A 19608-nucleotide genomic window follows, 5' to 3' on the forward strand; every position below is an offset into this window, starting at 1 on the left:
TTCAGCATCTTAGCTGTAGAGGGCAGTGTCACTGGCCCTCATATGTGGGATCCGAACCGGGGCCCTCTGGCATCCCAAGCGAGTTCTTAACCATCGTGCCACTCAGCCGGCCCGAGCAACTTTTAATTTAATGGTTTTAGTAGTCACTGATGATGGCTGCTTAAATTAAATATTTCATCAAGGGCTGCAAAATGGTGACTTTCTAATTCCTTTATTCATAACTTCTGCATTTGTTAGCTATTAGTCTCAAATATAGTATGTAGAGAAAATGCAGGATAAGTGCTTATTTACTAATTTGCAGAATAACGACAATATTCTTTGGCGGTGACCAATGAGGCTTAGGATTTTTGTTTTGTTTGCTCTTATTTTGTTTTGTTTTATTATGAACTTAAGGGTTCATAATATTAGATGGTGTTTAGTCTACTCAGTCATTGTTTTCATTTATTTTATATTTCGGAAGTTTTCAAACATACTAGACAGTTGCACAATGAAATGAAACCTCCTGTGTTTCTAACTTGAACAGTGATCCTAACTTCAGGTCAATCTTAATTCTTCATTCTGATCCCTACCCCATTCCCACTTTTCTCTGCCCTAGTTTAATGCAAATAAGAGACAACTTACCATCTGTAAATATTTCTGTGTATCTCTGAAAAATAGGGTTTCTTGTTTTTTAATATAATCACAATAGTGTGATCACATGAAAACAAATGTTATAAAAATAACTATAAAAAGAAATAATTTCATCAAATACCGAGTCATTGTTAAAATTTTAAATTGTCTCAAATGTCATTTTTTAGCCCTTTGTTTGAATCAAAGTTTAATTAAGATCCAACAGATATTACAATCTATATTATGTTGACATGTTTTTTATCTGTTGATTGCTTGTCCATCTTCCCCTCCCTCCTTGTAATTTACTTATTTAAAAGACTAAGTCATTTGGCTATGAAAGATTTTCACATACTGGATTTTGCTAATTTTATTTCCTTGGTGTAGTATAATGTATTTTCTATAAATTGGTGGTGTCAAAGAGAAACAGCCTGACGCCAGTTAAGTTAAAAGTGGTAAAGAGAGATTTTATTCAGTACTATTGCAGTGGGGAAAAGAGACTTCATTGTACAAGTGAATTCAATTCCAAGTACAACAAGGACAAATGGGGATTTATAGGCAAGGAGCAGAGTAAGGGGGCGCAGGGCAGTGGATGGAAAATTACCGAGAGTAGACATGTAAGGTAGGGGGATTTTTTTGACAAACCAGCCTAACAGAATTCTTGCTAAAGGCAGGCAAAGGGTGTGTGTGTGGAAGGGGGGGGGGGGGTGCGGGTGAGGAACTTCATCAGATAACAAGAATGGGAGGGTGACTTAGCAGGCTTTTTGCAGTAACTGTGCTGATGGCAAGGCCCATGGAAGAGGCCTGGTTGAGAAGAGGGCTCAGAGGAGCCTATCTAAAGTTTGGTCAAGGAGAGGCTCTTTGTCAGTAGCCACTTTAGAAGCTTGATCAGGTTTAAGTTTGTTGTTCTTTGGCTGTTTTTTGTTGCTTGAGGGCAAAGCTCACTTTATGGTGAAGTGTTCTTGCATCAGGAGGCATACAATGTCATGTATTTAGGCTATTTTGAATTCAAATTACAGAATTTTATTTAACCTCTTTAACTTTGTATTTCTGTTGATTATAAGTTTCTTGATGGCAGAGAACATATTTCACTTTCAGAATATTTTCCTGCTTACATTGATGTGGTTGTGCTTTCAAGAAATTTTATGCAATGCTATATATACTTTAAGATATTTAGAAGAAATCACAATCTCTAAAAAACCATAATATCCAGAGACACAATTGCCATCAACTTTGATAAACATCCGTCTAGACCCCTCTGTGAATATATTCCATAGGATTGAATGTGAGCACATTGAGACACACATGCAATTATATAAAAATATATACATTTACCTGATGGAACCACAGTATACCGAGTGTTTCATAGTCTGCCTTTTCATTCATTGATATTCCAGAAAGATAGATATCTTCTTATGAGTGCGTTTAGGGACACGTATTGGGTTGTCGGAAAAGTCATGACGTATTTTTTTCTATGTTTTTTGTTGCAAAAATGCGTCATGACTTTTCCGACAACCCAATAATTTAAATAGGTGAATGATATTGGACTTTAATCAGTTTCCACTGTTGGATATTTAATATTTTAAAAATGATTTCCCTTTAATAAACAGCACTGCATTAAGCATACTGTGCGGCTCTCGTTTAAAGATGATTTTGATGGGCGTATTTTATGCCTTTAGCCTGACATTATTAATAAGAATTACCTTGACTTTGGAGGAGGTAGCATCTGTATTCTTTGGAATATTAAAAAACTTGTTGAAAGAATTATTAAATTGTAATAAAGAAGAATCATAACCTGCCAGGTACAGATCCCCTCTTTCTCCCTGTCCCTTCCAGTCATGCAAACAGGAGCTGTTTTTTTCTTTGCAGTATGCATTGCCTCCGGGACAAAGGTGGCTCTGTTTAATCGACTTCGCTCCCAGACAGTTAGTACCAGATACTTGCATGTTGAAGGAGGTAATTTCCATGCCAGTTCCCAGCAGTGGGGAGCATTTTACATTCATCTCTGTGAGTATAAAAATGTGCATTTGATGTTTTTAGGGTGAAATGGTTAAATTCTTTTTGATAATAAGACATACCAGTGCATTGTTCTGTTGTTTTCCTAAGCAGATGAATGAATTCTGAAAGATAATGATTGGATCTCTTTTTCTGCTCCGCTGCAGTGGATGACGATGAGTCAGAAGGAGAGGAATTCACGGTTCGGGATGGCTACATCCACTACGGACAGACGGTCAAACTTGTGTGTTCGGTTACTGGCATGGCTCTCCCGAGATTGGTATGGCTCCACTTTTGCTGTAGTCATATGTGTAGTAAAAATTAAGAAAACTGAAAAGCCACAACATTGAAATGTAAAAATACACCTCAATTTCATGCTTTTTAATTTGAAAAGAGATACCAATCAGCACTGCTATTTATAATTGACAGTTGTACCCCCACCTCATTTTAAAAATGCTTTAGGGCAGTTACCCAGCTTTTATGAAGGCATTCTTAATGACTTCCTCCTGTCCTATTTCTAATAAGTTTTGGTGGTGATTTTCCCTTTTGGTGGTTGTATATCTGAACATGTTCAACAGAGGGCACTATACAATTACATTATGATTTCTTAATGCAGACACACTCTTATTCATTTTTTATGGTACCTGCTGCATCCCAACTTAGGATCAAGTTTTCAAAAGCATAAAAGTTCTTACTTCTTTAGAAATATAAGCATAATTTTTACTACTTTACTCTCCCACAAGAAGATTTATTAAAAATTTAATAAAATTAGGGCCGGCCGAATGGCTCAGTTGGTTAAGAGCTCGCTCAAGAGTTTGAGCTCTGAGCAACAGCGGTTCGAGGCCAGCCCGAGCTGAGCAGCCACTAAGCTGCCAATAGGTAGCAGGATGGCTCAGCTAAAAAAAAAAAAAAAAATTTAATAAAATTGACATTTCCTACTCTGAGAGAGAGGGACATAGTGTTTTTGGGCTTTTTTTTTTTTTTCCCACTAGGAAGATCATGAAACTAAAAACTGCTTTTCTTAGCAAAATGAAAACAAAAGCCCTTTATATTACCTCCCCCATAATTCCCCTCCTTTTCTGAAACAGAATACAATTTAGTTATATTACAGATGGAGGGGACTTAATGAGTTAAGTTTGATTCAAGGTCAGGTTGGGGGCGGGGGTGAATGGGAGAACATTTAGTATTACTATTCCAGAATATGCTTTATGTTTATCTCTTTGGTGAAATATTTCATTGGCTTATATTTTCTGGGACTTACAGCAGGGAGGGGCTAGATTGATCCAAGAAAATGCATCATTTCTTTTTATTGTTTTTGTTTTATTTTTTCCATGTCATGGTTGTACAAGGTGATATTATTTCCAATTTCAACTTAAGCTAAAATATGTGTAGTAATATTAATTTATAAAATCTTGACACTGAGACAAATTATAATAAAAAGGGTAAAGGTAGGGAAAGAAGGGTGTAAAAAGGAAAGGCACAAACAAACAAAAACCAAATCAGCATTTACTCAAGTTCTCATTCACTAGATTGAGAGGATAATAATGTTCGTTTGCGCTAACATTAAATGCTTAGACTACAGAAGCACAATTAAGAGGCTTATGCTTCTGATCAGCAGTGGCTTATACATTGGATCACTTGTAGGAGACGGACTCAGATGTTAAAATAGTATTTTCACTTACATTTTCATGTAAAGTACCAACATTCTGCCTTGCTTGAAAGCCATATTTAATTGAATATTTTCAACACTCAAAACTCCATGTCTTTGATTGTAAAAATGTTGCAATATGAAAACTGCCTTAGAAAAAGTTACAGTGCCATTATTAACATACTGGTAAATATGTCTTTCTAGAGATTCTATGACTGAGGAATCTGTTTCCTCAAAGTCATAGACAGACCTTAGATGGCCTGCACTACTTCCCGCCCCCGGCACTTCCATTTACATGCAGTTTTCAGTGAAGGCATATGTTTCAGAGGAGGCTTTCTATAGCTTTAATATGCTTTTAAGAAGGCTAATACCTCCTTAATATCTGGAAAGTTGCTTTTAATGCTTCCTAGAATATCAACTTTATTGGAGGTCTTTGCTTGGAAAACACTGTCCCCCCAAGACCAGGTTTCATTCAATAGGATAAATGTCCCAATGAGAAGTCCTGTTTAGGGTACCCTGAAATCAAAACAGGCACGTTCTGTGTAGGTCTAGCCACTAACAAGAAAATACCAGTTAGCCATTTATCCCATGTCCTCAAAGCTCTCAGATACTCCACAATTTGGGGACATCTCAAATCTGTTAGACAAAGCTCATCAGTGACATAAACTCAGCCAACAATTACTGGGCATTGACCAGGCAGAGTGCTAGGAATATGAATAAGATGTTTCCTGTCCTTAAGGTCTGTATCCAGTTTACCTCAGAAATATGGTAAATACTATTATACCAACAATCTACAGAGCTAGCATAGAGGAGAGAGAGCTGGTTGGAGTAACCCTTGATGTTTTATGAGTATAGAATTCACCACACACATAGCTTAAGTTAGAACATTTGTACTATCTGATTTCTCAGATTCCTTCCTCTTATTAATAATTAGAAATAATCAAAGCAAGTTTTTTATACCAAATAGTAGTGGGTATCTTCGGATTCTTTGTTGGTAAGAGCTAGGTCATTCAGCAATGTCTATGTCCAAGAATTATCGTGGGAATAAAATTGAACCAGACATGGCCCATGTTTTCAATGCGCTTATTATTACTGGCTAGTGGAGAAACAGCGGAATCCACAACAATAGACAAATCCGGACTCCTATGTTGTGGGAGAAGAGAAGCATGAGTGAGTGCTTATAGGTTTACTGGAAGCTTTAGACTTCTATCATTCAAAAATTAGTTATTTCTCTAAAATCCTCATTCAATTTAAATTCAGCTTTTAAACTAGCATTGAATTGAAACATTTTGCTTAAATTTAATTAGTCTTACAGACTATCTTAGAAGTTACAATTGCTAAAAGTATACTGACTCCCTTTAAACTCAAAAATTAGTGGTGGTATAGTAGAATGAAAAATACTCTAATAAACTGCAGAGCGAAAAATGTGTAAATTTACAGTTGTGGCTTCGGTGAAGAAAAATCTTTGAATGTAAGTAAGTGAGGTGTGAATCAAGTGATAAAAGTCCATAATATTACATAATATTAATAGCACTGTTCTAAGCACTTTTACCTACATATTTGTTCATTTAATCCTCACAAAACAAAGTTACTATTAAGGACGTTCATTGTGGAGCAAAGTATATAGTCCTGCATGCATACGTGCATTATACGCACAGCCATGAACCTTCCGTGTGCCTGGTGAGTGAGACACACTTCCCATCCTCGTGGAGCTTACATTGTGATAAGGAGATAGACAAAAATCAGTTAAAGAAATAACCACATCATGTATTAAAAGGTTAATGTAAGTGATAAAAAGGCCGATGAGAAAAGGATAAAGGGATAGAGAATTGGGAAAGGGTTTTAGAGTAATCAAAGAAGTCTTTTTGAAGTGGAGCTATTTGAACAGAGACCAGAATGAAGTTGGGGAACCACAGACTGGGTAAGGAGCATTTCAGGTCGGCAGAATGAGTACATAAAGAACTGAAGACGGATGTCTGAGGACTAGTCAGGAAGCCGTTGCAGCCGGAGCTGAGGGAGTGATGGAAGAGGGCAAGTGGCCGGAAATGAGGCTCTAACGTTAGCCATGGGCAACATCTTGTAAAGTCCCTCTCTGTATTTACCCAGAGTAAGGACTTTATGTTATCTATATGATAGGAGGCCACTGGAGGGCTTGAAACAGGGAATGATGGTTGGTTTATGTTTAGAAGGATAATTCCAGCTGTTCTGTGGAGAACCCATGGGTGTAGCAGTAGAAGCAGAGAGACGGGCGGTTGGGCTTTTGTCATAACTCAGGCGAGAGTTGATGATGCCATCTGAGACTAGGATCGTAGGATAAGGTGATGAGAGGTGACTGATTTATTTGAAACTAGACCTAACAGTATTTGTTGACAGATTAGATGACTGGGTGTAAGACAAAGCAAGGAGTCAAGGATGACTCCAAGGTTTTTGGAGTGAGTGAATGGTGACACCATTTATTGAGCTGGGAGTTGAGGGAGAGTCATGTTTAGGAGGAAATCAAAAATTCTCTTTTTGATTAAGATTGAGATAGCCTACTAGACAATTTAAGTGCAACTTTTGACTAGATAGTTAAATATACAAGTTGAGTGCTGGATAGGATAGGGCTGGAGACACAAATTTAGGAGTCGGCAGCCTCTAAATAGTTTAAGAAGTGTAGGTATGGAGAGAGGACCAGAGGTCAGAGGACTTGGCCCTGGGGTATTGTAAAGGCCCGCAGAGGAGGGGTCTCTTCACAAGGAGAATGCCTGTGTCTCATGCTTCTGAGAAAGCTAATAGGATGACGACAGAGACGTGCCCATGGGATTCATGTGGCTGCAAATCCTTGGTGGCCTGGACAACAGCAACTGTAGCAGAAACTTTGAGACAAAAGGCTGGAGCAATTTTAGGAGATTGGATGGTGAGGAAGAAGAGCTTTCTATAAAGGAAAAAAGATAAATGGACTGGTGAGATTGGGGCCCAGGGGCATTTGGTCAAGGACAGGTTTTCTTTACTTTTGATTTTAGATAAGAAGTAGTTCTAGCATGTTTGTATGCTAATGGGAGTGGTCTTTATAATCGGCAGACACTTAGTGATTACCTTCTATGTGACAAGGGACATCTAAGGCTTGATAAGATTATCTTCCATATCCCTGTGTGTTTTCTGGAGTATTTGGATTATAAATTTGTAGAACAGAATGGAAAGAGCTCAGGGTGGGCAGGCAGCCAGCTCTGGAATCATATTCTGGTCCTTCAGCTACTAACCAGTTGATTTTGAGAAACTCACCTGACCTTTCTGAGCCCATTTCTAATCTGCAAAATGATACCTGTTTAAGGTTTTCAAAAATATATATGTAAGTATTGAGTAATGGACTGCACTGACTACTACACTCACTTAGCCCTTAGAGATTGTTTTTCCTTTGATGCTGGATTGTTTGTTATTGTGTTTTATTGGAAAGGTCACCTGAACTTGCTACTCAAAATATAGACCAACAGGATTAACATCAGCTGGGAATTTGTTAAAAAGGCAGAGTATGAGGCCCCCACACAAGATCTATAGGATCAGAACAGGTGTATTTTTAGCAAGAACCCTAGTTGATTTGTATGCACATTAAAATTTAAAAAGCACTGATCTAGAAAACAAGTGCCTTACCTGTCTTATTTTGCAGATGTCCATGGAAGAAGCTAACAGTTTCCACATTCTAACATGTTTGAGATCTAAAAGTGTTTTTTTAGCCTTATTGTTTGAAAATGTTTTGGTATGTGTAGGTATATGACAAATAACAAACGTATTACTGGATAGCTTATTCTTCCTGTGTACTCTTGACAGCATACATAGTGAAAACTCTCCATGTGATGACCTTTTCTTTTTTAATTGTTGAAATATAGATAATTAGGAAAGTTGATAAGCAGACCGCATTACTGGATGCAGATGATCCTGTGTCACAGCTCCATAAATGTGCATTTTACCTTAAGGATACAGAAAGAATGTACTTGTGCCTTTCTCAAGAAAGAATAATCCAATTTCAGGTATGTTTTTAAATTATTGGTGAAATCCAAAATGTGCAAACTATTAGATTAACAGCATGCAGAAACATGGAACTCTTGTTTAATGTTAATTATATGCAAATAAAAAGCTGTGTTCAGATATTTATCTCAAGTCCAAAGATCCATAACCCACGTTGTCCTCAGACATGGTGGTCATCCTACCTTGTGGAAGAACTCAAAACTTGAAAATGTTCTCAGAGAAGCAGTTAACATCTAGTTCTGGGGATCAAAAAGATCCTTCGATTATCCAAAAGTAGATTTTGAGTGTTCAGAGAATCCCTGAAATTCGCATGCACACATTGTGTATAAATGCATGTGTATTTTTTTGTGGTGGTGGGGGGAGGGGAGGGGAGGGAGTTCATAATTCTCATCAGATTTATATTGGGGTCTTCCAAGATAGTAATGATGACATGGTTCAAAAGCTACTTTTTAACTACATCTGCTCAGAAGGCTTTCACGAGGACATTTAGGATGGGCAGGTGATTTAATAGGAGAGTTACACTTTCATGTGAAACTCCTTTGTGAACATCTGGAGACCTGTTCCAGGGAGATGGTCACAAACAGCGCATCTGCTGAGCCCAGCACTGACCGACTGATCCAGGTGTCTTAAGGGGATGGGGGGCGTTTCACATCCAGGTCTCTCCTTCAGAAAGTGTGTCAGTTTCTAGCTGCTTTCTAAGGAGAGGCTCCTGTTCTCTTTCTTTCATCCCTACAGAGTGTTAAACCACTATTGACGTCACAGATACTGGACTTTTATTTTAAAAATTATACAGGTACTGGTGTACTTTTAAACGGTTATTCTGAAAGGTACTATTAGTTATTTAGTATGTCACTGAAGTATTTCCTATTATAATAAAAACTGCTGTGTGTAAGGTTGTCATGTTAACATTCTGTTTGTGTTTATTTAGGGATTGGCAAAGGACCATGCTTGAGAAGTTGATACATTTTTACCAAATTCTTTCCATGTTAACTCTAGCCTATGAGCATTACTTGTTAAAATTGCCTTCTTATACTGCAGTGCATGTAAAACTCAATTTCTAAACATTCTTTCTTCAAAAGGCCACTCCATGCCCAAAAGAACCAAATAAAGAGATGATAAACGATGGGGCTTCCTGGACAATCATTAGCACGGATAAGGCAGAGTATACGTTCTATGAGGGGATGGGCCCCGTCCTTGCCCCTGTCACACCTGTGCCTGTCGTAGAAAGTCTTCAGGTGAGACCACTTACAAGTTGACTTTTACCTCTTTGCAACTTCTCTCAGCTCTGACTTGGCATCATTTTATTTCAGAATAATTTTGATTTTTCTCCAAATCTTGTGATTTGGGGATTTTGTTATACATCATTTGTTGATAAAAAACAAAACTAGGAGCATACTTTTATGCAAGAAAATTTAAAGTTAAAACTGAGTTTCGTTATCTTGAGATGTTTTTAGCTCACTTTGTCTTTATAATCATGTCATTTAAAAGAAGCATTTTAATGATCCATTTTTTTGCAAATGATAATTGAATGAGAAACTAATCTGCTCACTTTAATGAGAAATGAAAAGCTTTCTCAATGTTGTTCTGATTTTCTGTGAATTGCAGTTGAATGGCGGTGGGGACGTAGCAATGCTTGAACTTACAGGACAGAATTTCACTCCAAATTTACGAGTGTGGTTTGGGGATGTAGAAGCTGAAACTATGTACAGGTACTTGATAAAACTTTTTACATCATCCAGAGTTTTTGGCGGGAGTGGGTACATATGATTCTTTCCTGATATCAATAATATTAATATATTAAGCAACCTAGTGTTAAGTTTCCATTCTAAAATTTGCTATGCTCTTAAGTGATTTCTGTTTCCTCCTCAGATGTGGAGAGAGTATGCTCTGTGTTGTCCCAGACATTTCTGCATTCCGAGAAGGTTGGAGATGGGTCCGACAGCCAGTCCAGGTTCCAGTAACTTTGGTCCGAAATGATGGAATCATTTACTCCACCAGCCTTACCTTTACCTACACACCAGAACCAGGGCCACGGCCACACTGCAGTGCAGCAGGAGCAATCCTCCGAGCCAATGCAAGCCAAGTGCCCCCTAATGAATCAAACACAAACAGCGAGGGAAGTTACACAAGTGTCAGCACAAATTCAACCAGTGTCACATCATCTACAGCAACAGTGGTGTCCTAACTACCGCCTTGTTGCTAGGACTTAAACTGACTGAGTGCTGCAAAATGATGACAAAAAAGAGAGGAAAAAAAAGAAACAATCTTTGGTGGTTTCTTGGGAAAACTTTTCATACCAGGCCAGGTTATATTATTCAAAAACCCCATTACCCGCAAGTGCTGATTTGAAGTGCAGAAGCCACAGTAAAACAAAACAAAACATCAAAATGTACAAACTATTGGAAATCGATTTTCTTCAGCTGTTGTGTTTGGTTGGGATTTGTTTGGTTTTGTTTAAATGGGCAGGGAATAGAGACGTGGCTGGAATAAAAGTTAATCAAATCTAACATAGTTTTTATGGACCAAGGAACTTGTATAAGCTTTAGTAAAAGGTACATTTTCACCATACCTTTTTTATATCACCGTATATAGTACATCTTTGTTACCAAATAGGTTGTTTTTCTCCCCGCCCCCCTGAGCTTTTGTTCTTAAGTACATTCAGGTCCTAAGCCTGACCATGCTGTTTAATTGAATGAATTACCATACCCTTCTAGGATTTTTTGGTCTAAGGCTGGAACTGCTCTTTTTATTTTTTATTTTTTTAAAGCTGAAGTCTTATGACTTTTCATGAGTTGAAATAGTTTTGATTTCAGCAATCAAATCTTGTAAAAGGCCTGCATACTTTTTTTTTTAAGATTATATGAAGTCTGCAAAAGCTTTAAAAAAATGCCTCTGCCTTGCCTGCAATATGTGTAATGTACATTAACTTAGTCTCTGTTCTCAGACCCTTGGCAGTCATTTCTATGTTTTTTTTTAAATGTATTTATAGTGGTGAGCCAAGCGATTTTAACATTTACATGAAATTACATGTGGCCATTTAGTCATTAATGAGTTAATGGCGCAGAACCTGTTGGTATTTGAAGTATTCTCCCCGCTGTCCTCATGCATAAATGTATCTACATTTTTCAGGTTTTTTTCCCTTCCTAATCTTGTATATAACTTGTATTATGTGTAAGTTAAACATTTTATTTTGAACTTGTAATGTTCCCAGTGATTTCATTCTGTAGGGTGTTTTCTGCCTCTTAGCATATGACAAAAAAATATCATAGAAGTATTTGCTACCAGATGGTAGATGGTGCCCTTATTGTATAATAAGGAAAATCTCAGCAAAAGCATGTTTTTATTTACTTTTTTTTTTTTTTTGGTAGCCTAGGCCAAGACATCATTGTAACCTGAAAACAAGATGCTCTTATTAGATGGTCAACTTAAATAGCTGGAAACAGTACTTTAGAAGCAGATAGTTGTGAGATTATGCAAATATAACTTATCTTTCCATTTCTTTCCCCACCTTTTTTTGGTCTTCTCTTCCTCAGTACTGAGCGTCTCTAGAAATGTCTCCTACTCAGAAGACATTTCTTTTCCATTCAGTTCAGATTTGGTTGCATTCAGGATTGCGTGCTGGCCTTGCATGCTGAGCTCGCCCGTTTTACGTTGCTTCCATTCCTGCACTTTGGTTATGCCTTTGTTCGGTTTCTTAGAAACTACAGCAGACTCATTGGGCCACATTTAGTACAGGAACCACGTGTATGATGTTCTAAGACACAGCCTAGTGATACAATCACCCTTAGAGTAAAAACTACCTCTAGATTGTGGTAAGCTTTTACTGTCCCATAAAACAGAAGCCACAAGTACCTTATGAATGCAAAGGTGTCACTTCCCGCAGTGTTTCCATACCATGCATTGTCATTCTGGTGTCCCGGGCTATTTGGAAAAGTTTCTATCAGTAGACTTTTTAAACATCATTGTTAGTAGCATTTTTTTTCCCCCCAGCTTTGCTGTCTTCATCACTCATAGTTTTGCTCAGACTATGCCATTGTAAATACAATTCCTAACATCTTTAAATCGCTTTTTCCCTCAGTTTTCAAAGGGGAAGTCATTTGTAAGACACATTAGTGGTTGAATCAAAGTTGTGGTTTTCTCTTACTGTAAGCCTTTTTAATTACTCACAGGCTGCATTATACTCTAGATAGCCTTCTCTTCGAATCTGCTCCAGTCACTAGCTTCTCTCTTGTAAGCTAATCCAGCCTCACACTTTCGATCTGTTTCACTGATCAAGGGCAGAATTCATTGTGGCCTTATATCTTTCTTTGTTTTAACTGTTTACTGGCTTTTTTCTTACAAACTTGCTTATTTCCGAGTAGTATTTATTCTCTGTTGAGTCATGCAAGTATCCTTTACACAGTGTTGTTTGTTCAGAGCATGGAAATGTTTTTAGTGCTGCTTTGTTTTTTAACGGGCCACAAGTTCCTTCTACTTCCCAGGTTTGGTATTTACAATAGTTACAAAATTATATTAAATTTACTGATAACAGATGAGATGCTTTTGAGGAACAAACTATTCCTTACCCAGCTTTGCAGCACAAAATAATTTTTCAAGTTTATGGCTTTATTAAAATGAACTTTTTCTTTTTTTTTTTTTTTTACTGTTTAAATATATCTTATTTTGGCTCTTTGTTTCTTTGAATAATTGAAATATTAGACTGTAAACTATTTTCCTGTTTGTTTATCTGAAAAGTCCAAGAATGTACTCATCTAGGCATTCCCCCCTGCTATTTTTTGCCATCTGCATACCACAAACTAAAGACTGAAGTGTTTTGTCCGTCGTAGCTTATTGTTTTATCAGTAGTTCTTTTGTCAGCTGCTTAAAAAAATTTTTTTTCATGGATTTGTAAATCATTTTCAGCCTGTTGTTTATAGGAGCCTTGGCCTCCAGTCATAATAGAAGATGGCCCCTCCCCCAATGGCGGCCTCATTAGAGATGCTGGTCGTTCCCCTCCTACAGATTTAGAATCGTAACGGCTTTAGTTGAAGTTTAATACACTTTAGGTCTTGTTTGGTTTTAATTCTGATTTAGAAAGGGATCTTATGCTCTCATGAGTCTATGCAGTTTCTAAAAATATGCATAGAAGCTGTGTCTGTGATCCAGTGTTTCTATAGTTCCACTGACTTGATCACATAGATCTGGAAGACAAGCTAAAGGCTTTAAATGTAAAATGCCCTTTTTATTTTGAATAACTTCAGAGTTGAACACTAGTATGATATTGAACCTGCTGCTGACTTTTCATAAACTGTGGCAACTAAAGGCTCCCTCATCTGCATATTAATTAGTGAAATATTCATCACTCTTACTGCACAGACTTACTTGCAATCATAACTGGTTAGTTTTTTGTTTGTTTCTCTAAGGAAACTGGTACCATCTGTGCCCTCAGAAAATTTCTAATGCAGTTTTTGAGAACTAAACTAACTCATCATGTTTCACCAGGTAGCCCATGGGGGGAGGGGTTTTGGTGTTGTTTTGAAACAAAATGCTATTCAATTATTAACCAAGTTACTTTTGATTTAAAAGCAGCTGTGTTTCTGATGAGTACTGAACAAATGTGTGTAATTTTCTGTGCCAGACTTTTGACTTTGTTTTCAAGCACTGTAATGTGGGATAGATGGTCAAAACAATAATATATTAGGGTTTCTACTTAACCCTTTCAGGACTGAACTGTTATCTCCTTTTATTAATTTCTCCCTGTGTTGTGATAAATGTTTGCCACCATTCAGTACTGTGTTGGTCCAGATGTAGGTTTATATGCTCATTTTTAGCTTATTTCTTGTACCTTGCAGCATGCTGTCCACATTCAGTCCTTAAGGGGTTTATTTTACAAACTGTGCGCCTGTAAGGTTTGTTAGCAATAAGATAGAAAATTGAGCAAGTTTATACCATAATTTTGTAGAAAAATGAATCTGCTCAGTTCCATATTTCATCCATGAGCAACCCGCAATAGGGGCAGTTTCAAGGAATAAATAAAAAGGAAATGTAAACCATTGTAAAAGTCTGCTGTTGGATGTGCCTGATGCATGTATATCGTCTTTGATTTCAGAATACGTCATAAAGATAAAATTAAATTCCACGTTACAGTTTGTGTATTTACAACCTTACCTTGCTATCTACATCACATCAAAGTAATTGCTGTGCTAACTTGCTTTTCAATGTTTTTAACTAATTATGTAGTGCTTTAATGAGAGGTTTATTTATTTTTTTCCCTCCCTTGTAAATGGGGAAATGGGCTTTGTCACTCAAGGGGCGGATCTCCCAATTCAGGACCACTTCAAGCAAATCTCAGCAAAATTTGAGAATGTTATTTGATAACAGCTTGCTTTTCTAGGATAAGGTTGTCGTTTGGTCTGGTGTACAAAAGAACATAGAATGGTTTGTGCTGTTTGGTGGGGGCTCCTCATTGGAGAGCGAGCATGCTTTGTTTAACAGGGTAACAGTAAAAGGGGGGAGTTATTTTTAAAATCATAGTTCATTTCTTATCTGACCTAAGCCAAAATAAAAGTGTATACGTAAAGTTATCAGGATTCTGCTAAAGACATCTTGCTCTAAAAATAGTAATTGTTAAATAAGAAACAATTAGTTGGAATTTGAATTGTGAGGCTTTTAAAGGCTAAGATTGGGAGTGGTTACTGGCTTAGAATTTAGGAGAGAATAATAAGCTTGTCCTCCTTGCTGAATATAGTACATGATCACTTTCCAAGTAATCTTATGAAAGATCCATTGTGTGTGTGTGTATATTTTGTCATCAAACCCCAAGATGGTTGTCAGTTACAGATATGGAGATGGCAAGATATATGAGGTTCTGGTGGTGAGTGATCGCAGAAACAGTCCTCTCCTCTTAAAAAAAAAAAAAGATCTAGAAAGATACACTAAGTAGAAACCCTAAAAAAAGTCTAATGTAGAAAACACAGGGAGACAGACTGAGTTGATGCATATAAAGTACAGACGAGGTGATTCGTCTTATAAGTTAGAGCCTAAAGCTTAAGGCCTAGAGATAGAACTGTGAGCCACAGGCCCCATCAGGACCCGTAAGACTGGACAGTTACACACGTTGTCCTTTGTGTTAAGGATAAGGTTGTGTTCCTGGCACATCGGTAATCAATAGTTTAGTTAAACTATGTAGAAAATATGACTCATCTTCGTTTATAGGAAAGGCAGACAAATACTCTCTTAATACAGAAAAGGGACAGGTTTTAACTACAACAGGCAACAGTCACACTAAATACCAATAGGTTATTTTATAACTTGGAATTTATAGAATAGTTTGCTTTGGGGAGGTGGCTCTTTAAATGTGGTATTTTATTAAAAATTTTTAAAGGTAAGTATGAAACTTCGGTGTGTATCTAGCTCCGCCTGGCGCAGTGATTGTCGTCCCCGCCCTGCAGTACAGCCAAGCAGGCAGGCCAGACATGCTGCCACCTTTGCCTGGGAATTGCTGCTGGTGCTGGATGAGGAGGGTCACTAGTCCTTCCTTAAATCCCATACAATCCACGAACACCCTGCCCGCCTTTACGTAAAGGAGTGAAGACTGACTAAGCCATTCCCACAGTGGCCTCCCGAGTTTTCTTTGAGGGCCTTTCTCTGAGGGCCGCCGTTTTTCCCCTCCCCCCGCCCCCACCTGACTTCTCCCTGCCAGGCTGCCGTCCTCTGTTCTTCCTCCCCACACAGCACAAAACCAGTGGGTCTGGTTTTCTCCTGCCCCTGACACCTTCACAACTAAGTTCTTAATATGGCATTTAGGTATTTACCGTATTTCCCCAAGTAGAAGATGTTCCCATGTATAAGACGCACTCTATTTGGGGGGCCCAAAATTTGAAAAAAATGTATTACATAAAGTTTTTGAACTCAAGTTTTATTCATCAGAAAATTCATACAACTCATCACTTGTAGGGAATGCAAGAAGAAAATCTACAACCCCTGGATCAGATGCACCCAGGTTTTAGACCCCAAATTTTTCAAAAAAGGGTGCGTCTTATACATGGGAAAATATGATAGATGATATAATGAAAAGCTGGGGAAAAAGTAATTGTGACTTTGAGGACAATAATTGTGATTTTAATCACCAGTTGTCCTGGAGAGTGGCCCTAAGAGTTGTCAGCTGGAATTGACCAGGAGCTGGTAAGATTCCAAAGGTGCAAATAGTGTGATGTTTGGGGAGGCCTTCAGCAGGAAGATCATGGCATATGCAGCCATTTGTTCAGAAGCATGACTACCCGTCCCTATTTTTAAAGGGCCAGTAACATTCTAGGCGCTCAGCTTGGCCAGGGTGTGGCCATTTACTGCTAAGGGCTTGTCTTAGCTTGGGCTGCCGCAAGAAAATACCATAGGCAGGACGGGTTAAACAACAGGAATTTATTTTCTCACTGTCCTGAATGCTGGCAGTCCGAGGTCAGTGCCAGCAGGGTCAGGTTCTGATGAGGACTCTTACTGGCTTGCAGATGGCGGCTTTCTGGCTACACGCTCACATGGCACCAAGAGAGAAAGAGCTCTGTCTCCTTAAGGCCTGTCTTATCTGAGTAGGGCCCCACCCTTATGACCTCATTTAACCTTAATTACCTCAAGGCCCTAACTCCAGACACAGTCGCATTGGGAGTTAGGGCTTCAGCATGAATTCTGGGGGGACACAATTCACTCCGTAGCAGGGAGGGCTCTTTTGAGAAACCTAGATTACAATTTAAATGACATGCTGGATGTCCATCTATATGATGATACTTGGCTTTTCTCGCATCTTAAGTCCTGGCTGGGGGGTTTCACAATAATTAGCTAGGATGATTAATGGACTTGAGCTGAGGGCAGAGGCAAGGCCCCTGGTAAATTGCCTTATGCCCGTGGTTTAATCGTCATCATAACCCGATGAGCTAATATGCTTGTAGAGATGAAGAGACAGGCTCAAGACTTGCCCAAAGTCATGTTTAAATTTAGTAGAGCTGGGATTCAGATGGGCCCAGGTAGCCCAGAGTCACGCTCCTAAGTGCCACACTAGCCTTCTCAGGTCACAGTTGTCAAAGGACCAAGGGACTAAGGTTACTAGGGAACGGTTCTGTGACATATTCTGGCTTCAGTAACTTTATAGGGAACAGCCATTCTATTTCAGTCATCACATTTTACACTTGAGAAAAACAGCCCTAGAGAAGTGGAAAAACGAAATGTGATGGATTGAAAATGTCATATTAATTTGAAAGTTTTCCAATTGCCAAGTGTTTGGATTTTTATTTATTATTTTAGTGGCCTGACCTCTTGGATAATGTTCTTAATCCCCCTAGCCAAGCCTTACACGTTAATACGTGCTAAATTAGAATCTATCCCGTACACTTGGAAACATTTTCCGTATTCCAGTTGAAGATAATGGCTCTTCATGTCTCAATAGAGTTAGAGTTAATAACCAGTCCTAACAAGGTGCGTTCCTGGACCTCACGCCAGCTTTAGGAAGACCAGAGCTCAGACCAGAGTGAAGTCATGACCCCTGTGATTGGTGCTCAGATCATAAAGGCCCCTGTGCCATTGATTTATCATCTGGGTGGCTGGTCCCAGCTCCCCACTGTTCATTTATCTCCTCTGTAAGGGGGAGGGAGTGTGGAGTGACATAGTTATTCGGAGGAAGCTCAAATGAGGAGCCCTCAGCTGTTCTGGCTCTGTGGCCTCGAAGCCCAGATACCTGCTTTGGTTGTCCTCAGGTGCTGGAGTCCACATGGCTTGGCTCTTCCAGGATCATGGGAGCATTGTCCTCAGACCTGATTTTTGCTTATCCATTCCAGAAAACAATGGTATGGCTGTCTTGCATTTAGTACTTCAAAGATTTAAAAATGCACACCTTCAATATGATAGCCACTGTTGGAGTTGCAGTGGTTTCTAACAATCAAACCAAGACTGGTTAAGGAAAGGGTATTTTGTAAGAATAGCAGAAACCCAGAATTGAAGGGAAACCTGAATCACGCTTAGAAATATCCTGTGTGCCAGGAGGGCTTTGCCTGCTTACGTGGGGTCTGCGGAGTTGCCAGAGAGCTCCCCTCTTTACAGAAGAGCCAGCCCAGCGGGAAGCAGGGACGGAGAGTGAGGCTGAGGGACGGCGAGTGGCGGGGACCTGGTGCAGCTCAGCACGTGGGCTGAGGAAGCCCAGACTGCAGTTTCCCTGCCATCTCTCAGTTGGATTCTGGAGTAACCTCTCTCCCTACCTCGGGATGCAAACTAGAAGAATGGAAGTGCAATTGACTAAGATAAGGAAGACTGAAGGTGGAGGTGAAAAGGGAGAGGAGCGAGCCGGGGGTGGGGGAGGAAGTTAAGAGTTAGCTTTAGGAAGTATGTTAATGTTGAGATACTTATTAAAATTCAAGTTACAACGTCCAGTAAGCAGTCAAATCTAGATCTGGAGCTCAGGGCGTAGTCTGTGCTGGAAGTCAATCACATATGGATGGTGTTGAAAGCCATAAGCCTGATGAGATCACCGAAGGAGACAAAAAGGTAGAAAAGAGGCCCAAGACTGAGCTCTGCGAAGTCCCGTTTAAAATAATGCTTCTCAAATGTTGTGTGCAGGAGCCCCTCCCCGCCCCCTCAGCCCCAAAGCGAGGCTGTTAAAAGGTTAGTCTTAACAGCAGGTCTGCAGGTGTGGGTCTCAGTATCCTGCATTTCTAACAAGCTCCCAGGTGACAATGATGCTATAGGTCTAGAGACCGACCCCATTTGAGTAGCCAGGGCCTAGTGTGTCTCCAGACAGAAATAGGAGTGATTGACAAAAAGAATGCCTCTTCGCTCCATAAAAGTTTATTATTATTATTTTTTAAGTTTTTTGTTGGGGAATTGGGGGAGGGGAACAGACAAGTTGCTGTCCTTTTGTTCTTCAGTCTAGTTGTGGAGGACGACGCTTCACAGGCCCATGTTGGTATTATCATTGCGCTCTTCCCAGGTGAGGCAGTCGCTCACCGGTCAGACGAACACTCAGGGTGGCTCACGAAAGCGCACGCCAACTGCCGGCCAGCCCCACTGCAGCCTACGCGGTCGCCAGCGACTCATGGCAGCCGAGTTCCAAGTCGAGCTGTTGTTCACCATCTTAGCTGTAGAGGGCGCAGCATCACTGGCCCTCATGTGAGATCCAAATTGGGGCCCTGCTGCTCAGAGCTTACGTCCGAGCTAACTCTTAACCAACGAGCCAGTCGGTGGGCCAAAACTTGGTTATTTTTAACTAATACCGTTTTCTAACTCACTATTGACTAACTCAGTAATAATAGTTTTAGACTTAGCCTAACTGATTTTTAAGCACAGTTAAAATTTCTCCTTACACTGGAGAAGGCCTTATATACATAATCACAAATGGGCTA

The 19608-nt window shown here is 39.2% G+C and overlaps 1 protein-coding gene across 8 annotated transcripts in view; it reads left to right on the forward strand.

Moving 5' to 3' along the window:
• The window catches only part of RBPJ (recombination signal binding protein for immunoglobulin kappa J region), a 211125-nt gene extending 196621 nt beyond the window's left edge, over window positions 1-14504 (forward strand). For 7 of the 8 annotated variants that reach the window (XM_019642406.1, XM_019642403.1, XM_019642404.1 and 4 more), the window contains 6 exons: window positions 2476-2613; window positions 2769-2881; window positions 8113-8253; window positions 9331-9486; window positions 9857-9960; window positions 10121-14379. In XM_019642406.1, coding sequence (XP_019497951.1) covers window positions 2476-2613; window positions 2769-2881; window positions 8113-8253; window positions 9331-9486; window positions 9857-9960; window positions 10121-10436 — 968 coding nt within the window. In that variant the 3' untranslated portion in view covers window positions 10437-14379. Of the gene's footprint in view, window positions 1-2475; window positions 2614-2768; window positions 2882-8112; window positions 8254-9330; window positions 9487-9856; window positions 9961-10120 lie in introns of all 8 variants that reach the window. The other variant, XM_019642409.1, reaches the window with a different exon arrangement.
• Window positions 14505-19608: the final 5104 nt, after the last annotated feature.

Source organism: Hipposideros armiger, unplaced genomic scaffold (assembly GCF_001890085.2).
Source record: "Hipposideros armiger isolate ML-2016 unplaced genomic scaffold, ASM189008v1 scaffold_68, whole genome shotgun sequence".
Lineage (NCBI taxonomy): Eukaryota > Metazoa > Chordata > Mammalia > Chiroptera > Hipposideridae > Hipposideros > Hipposideros armiger.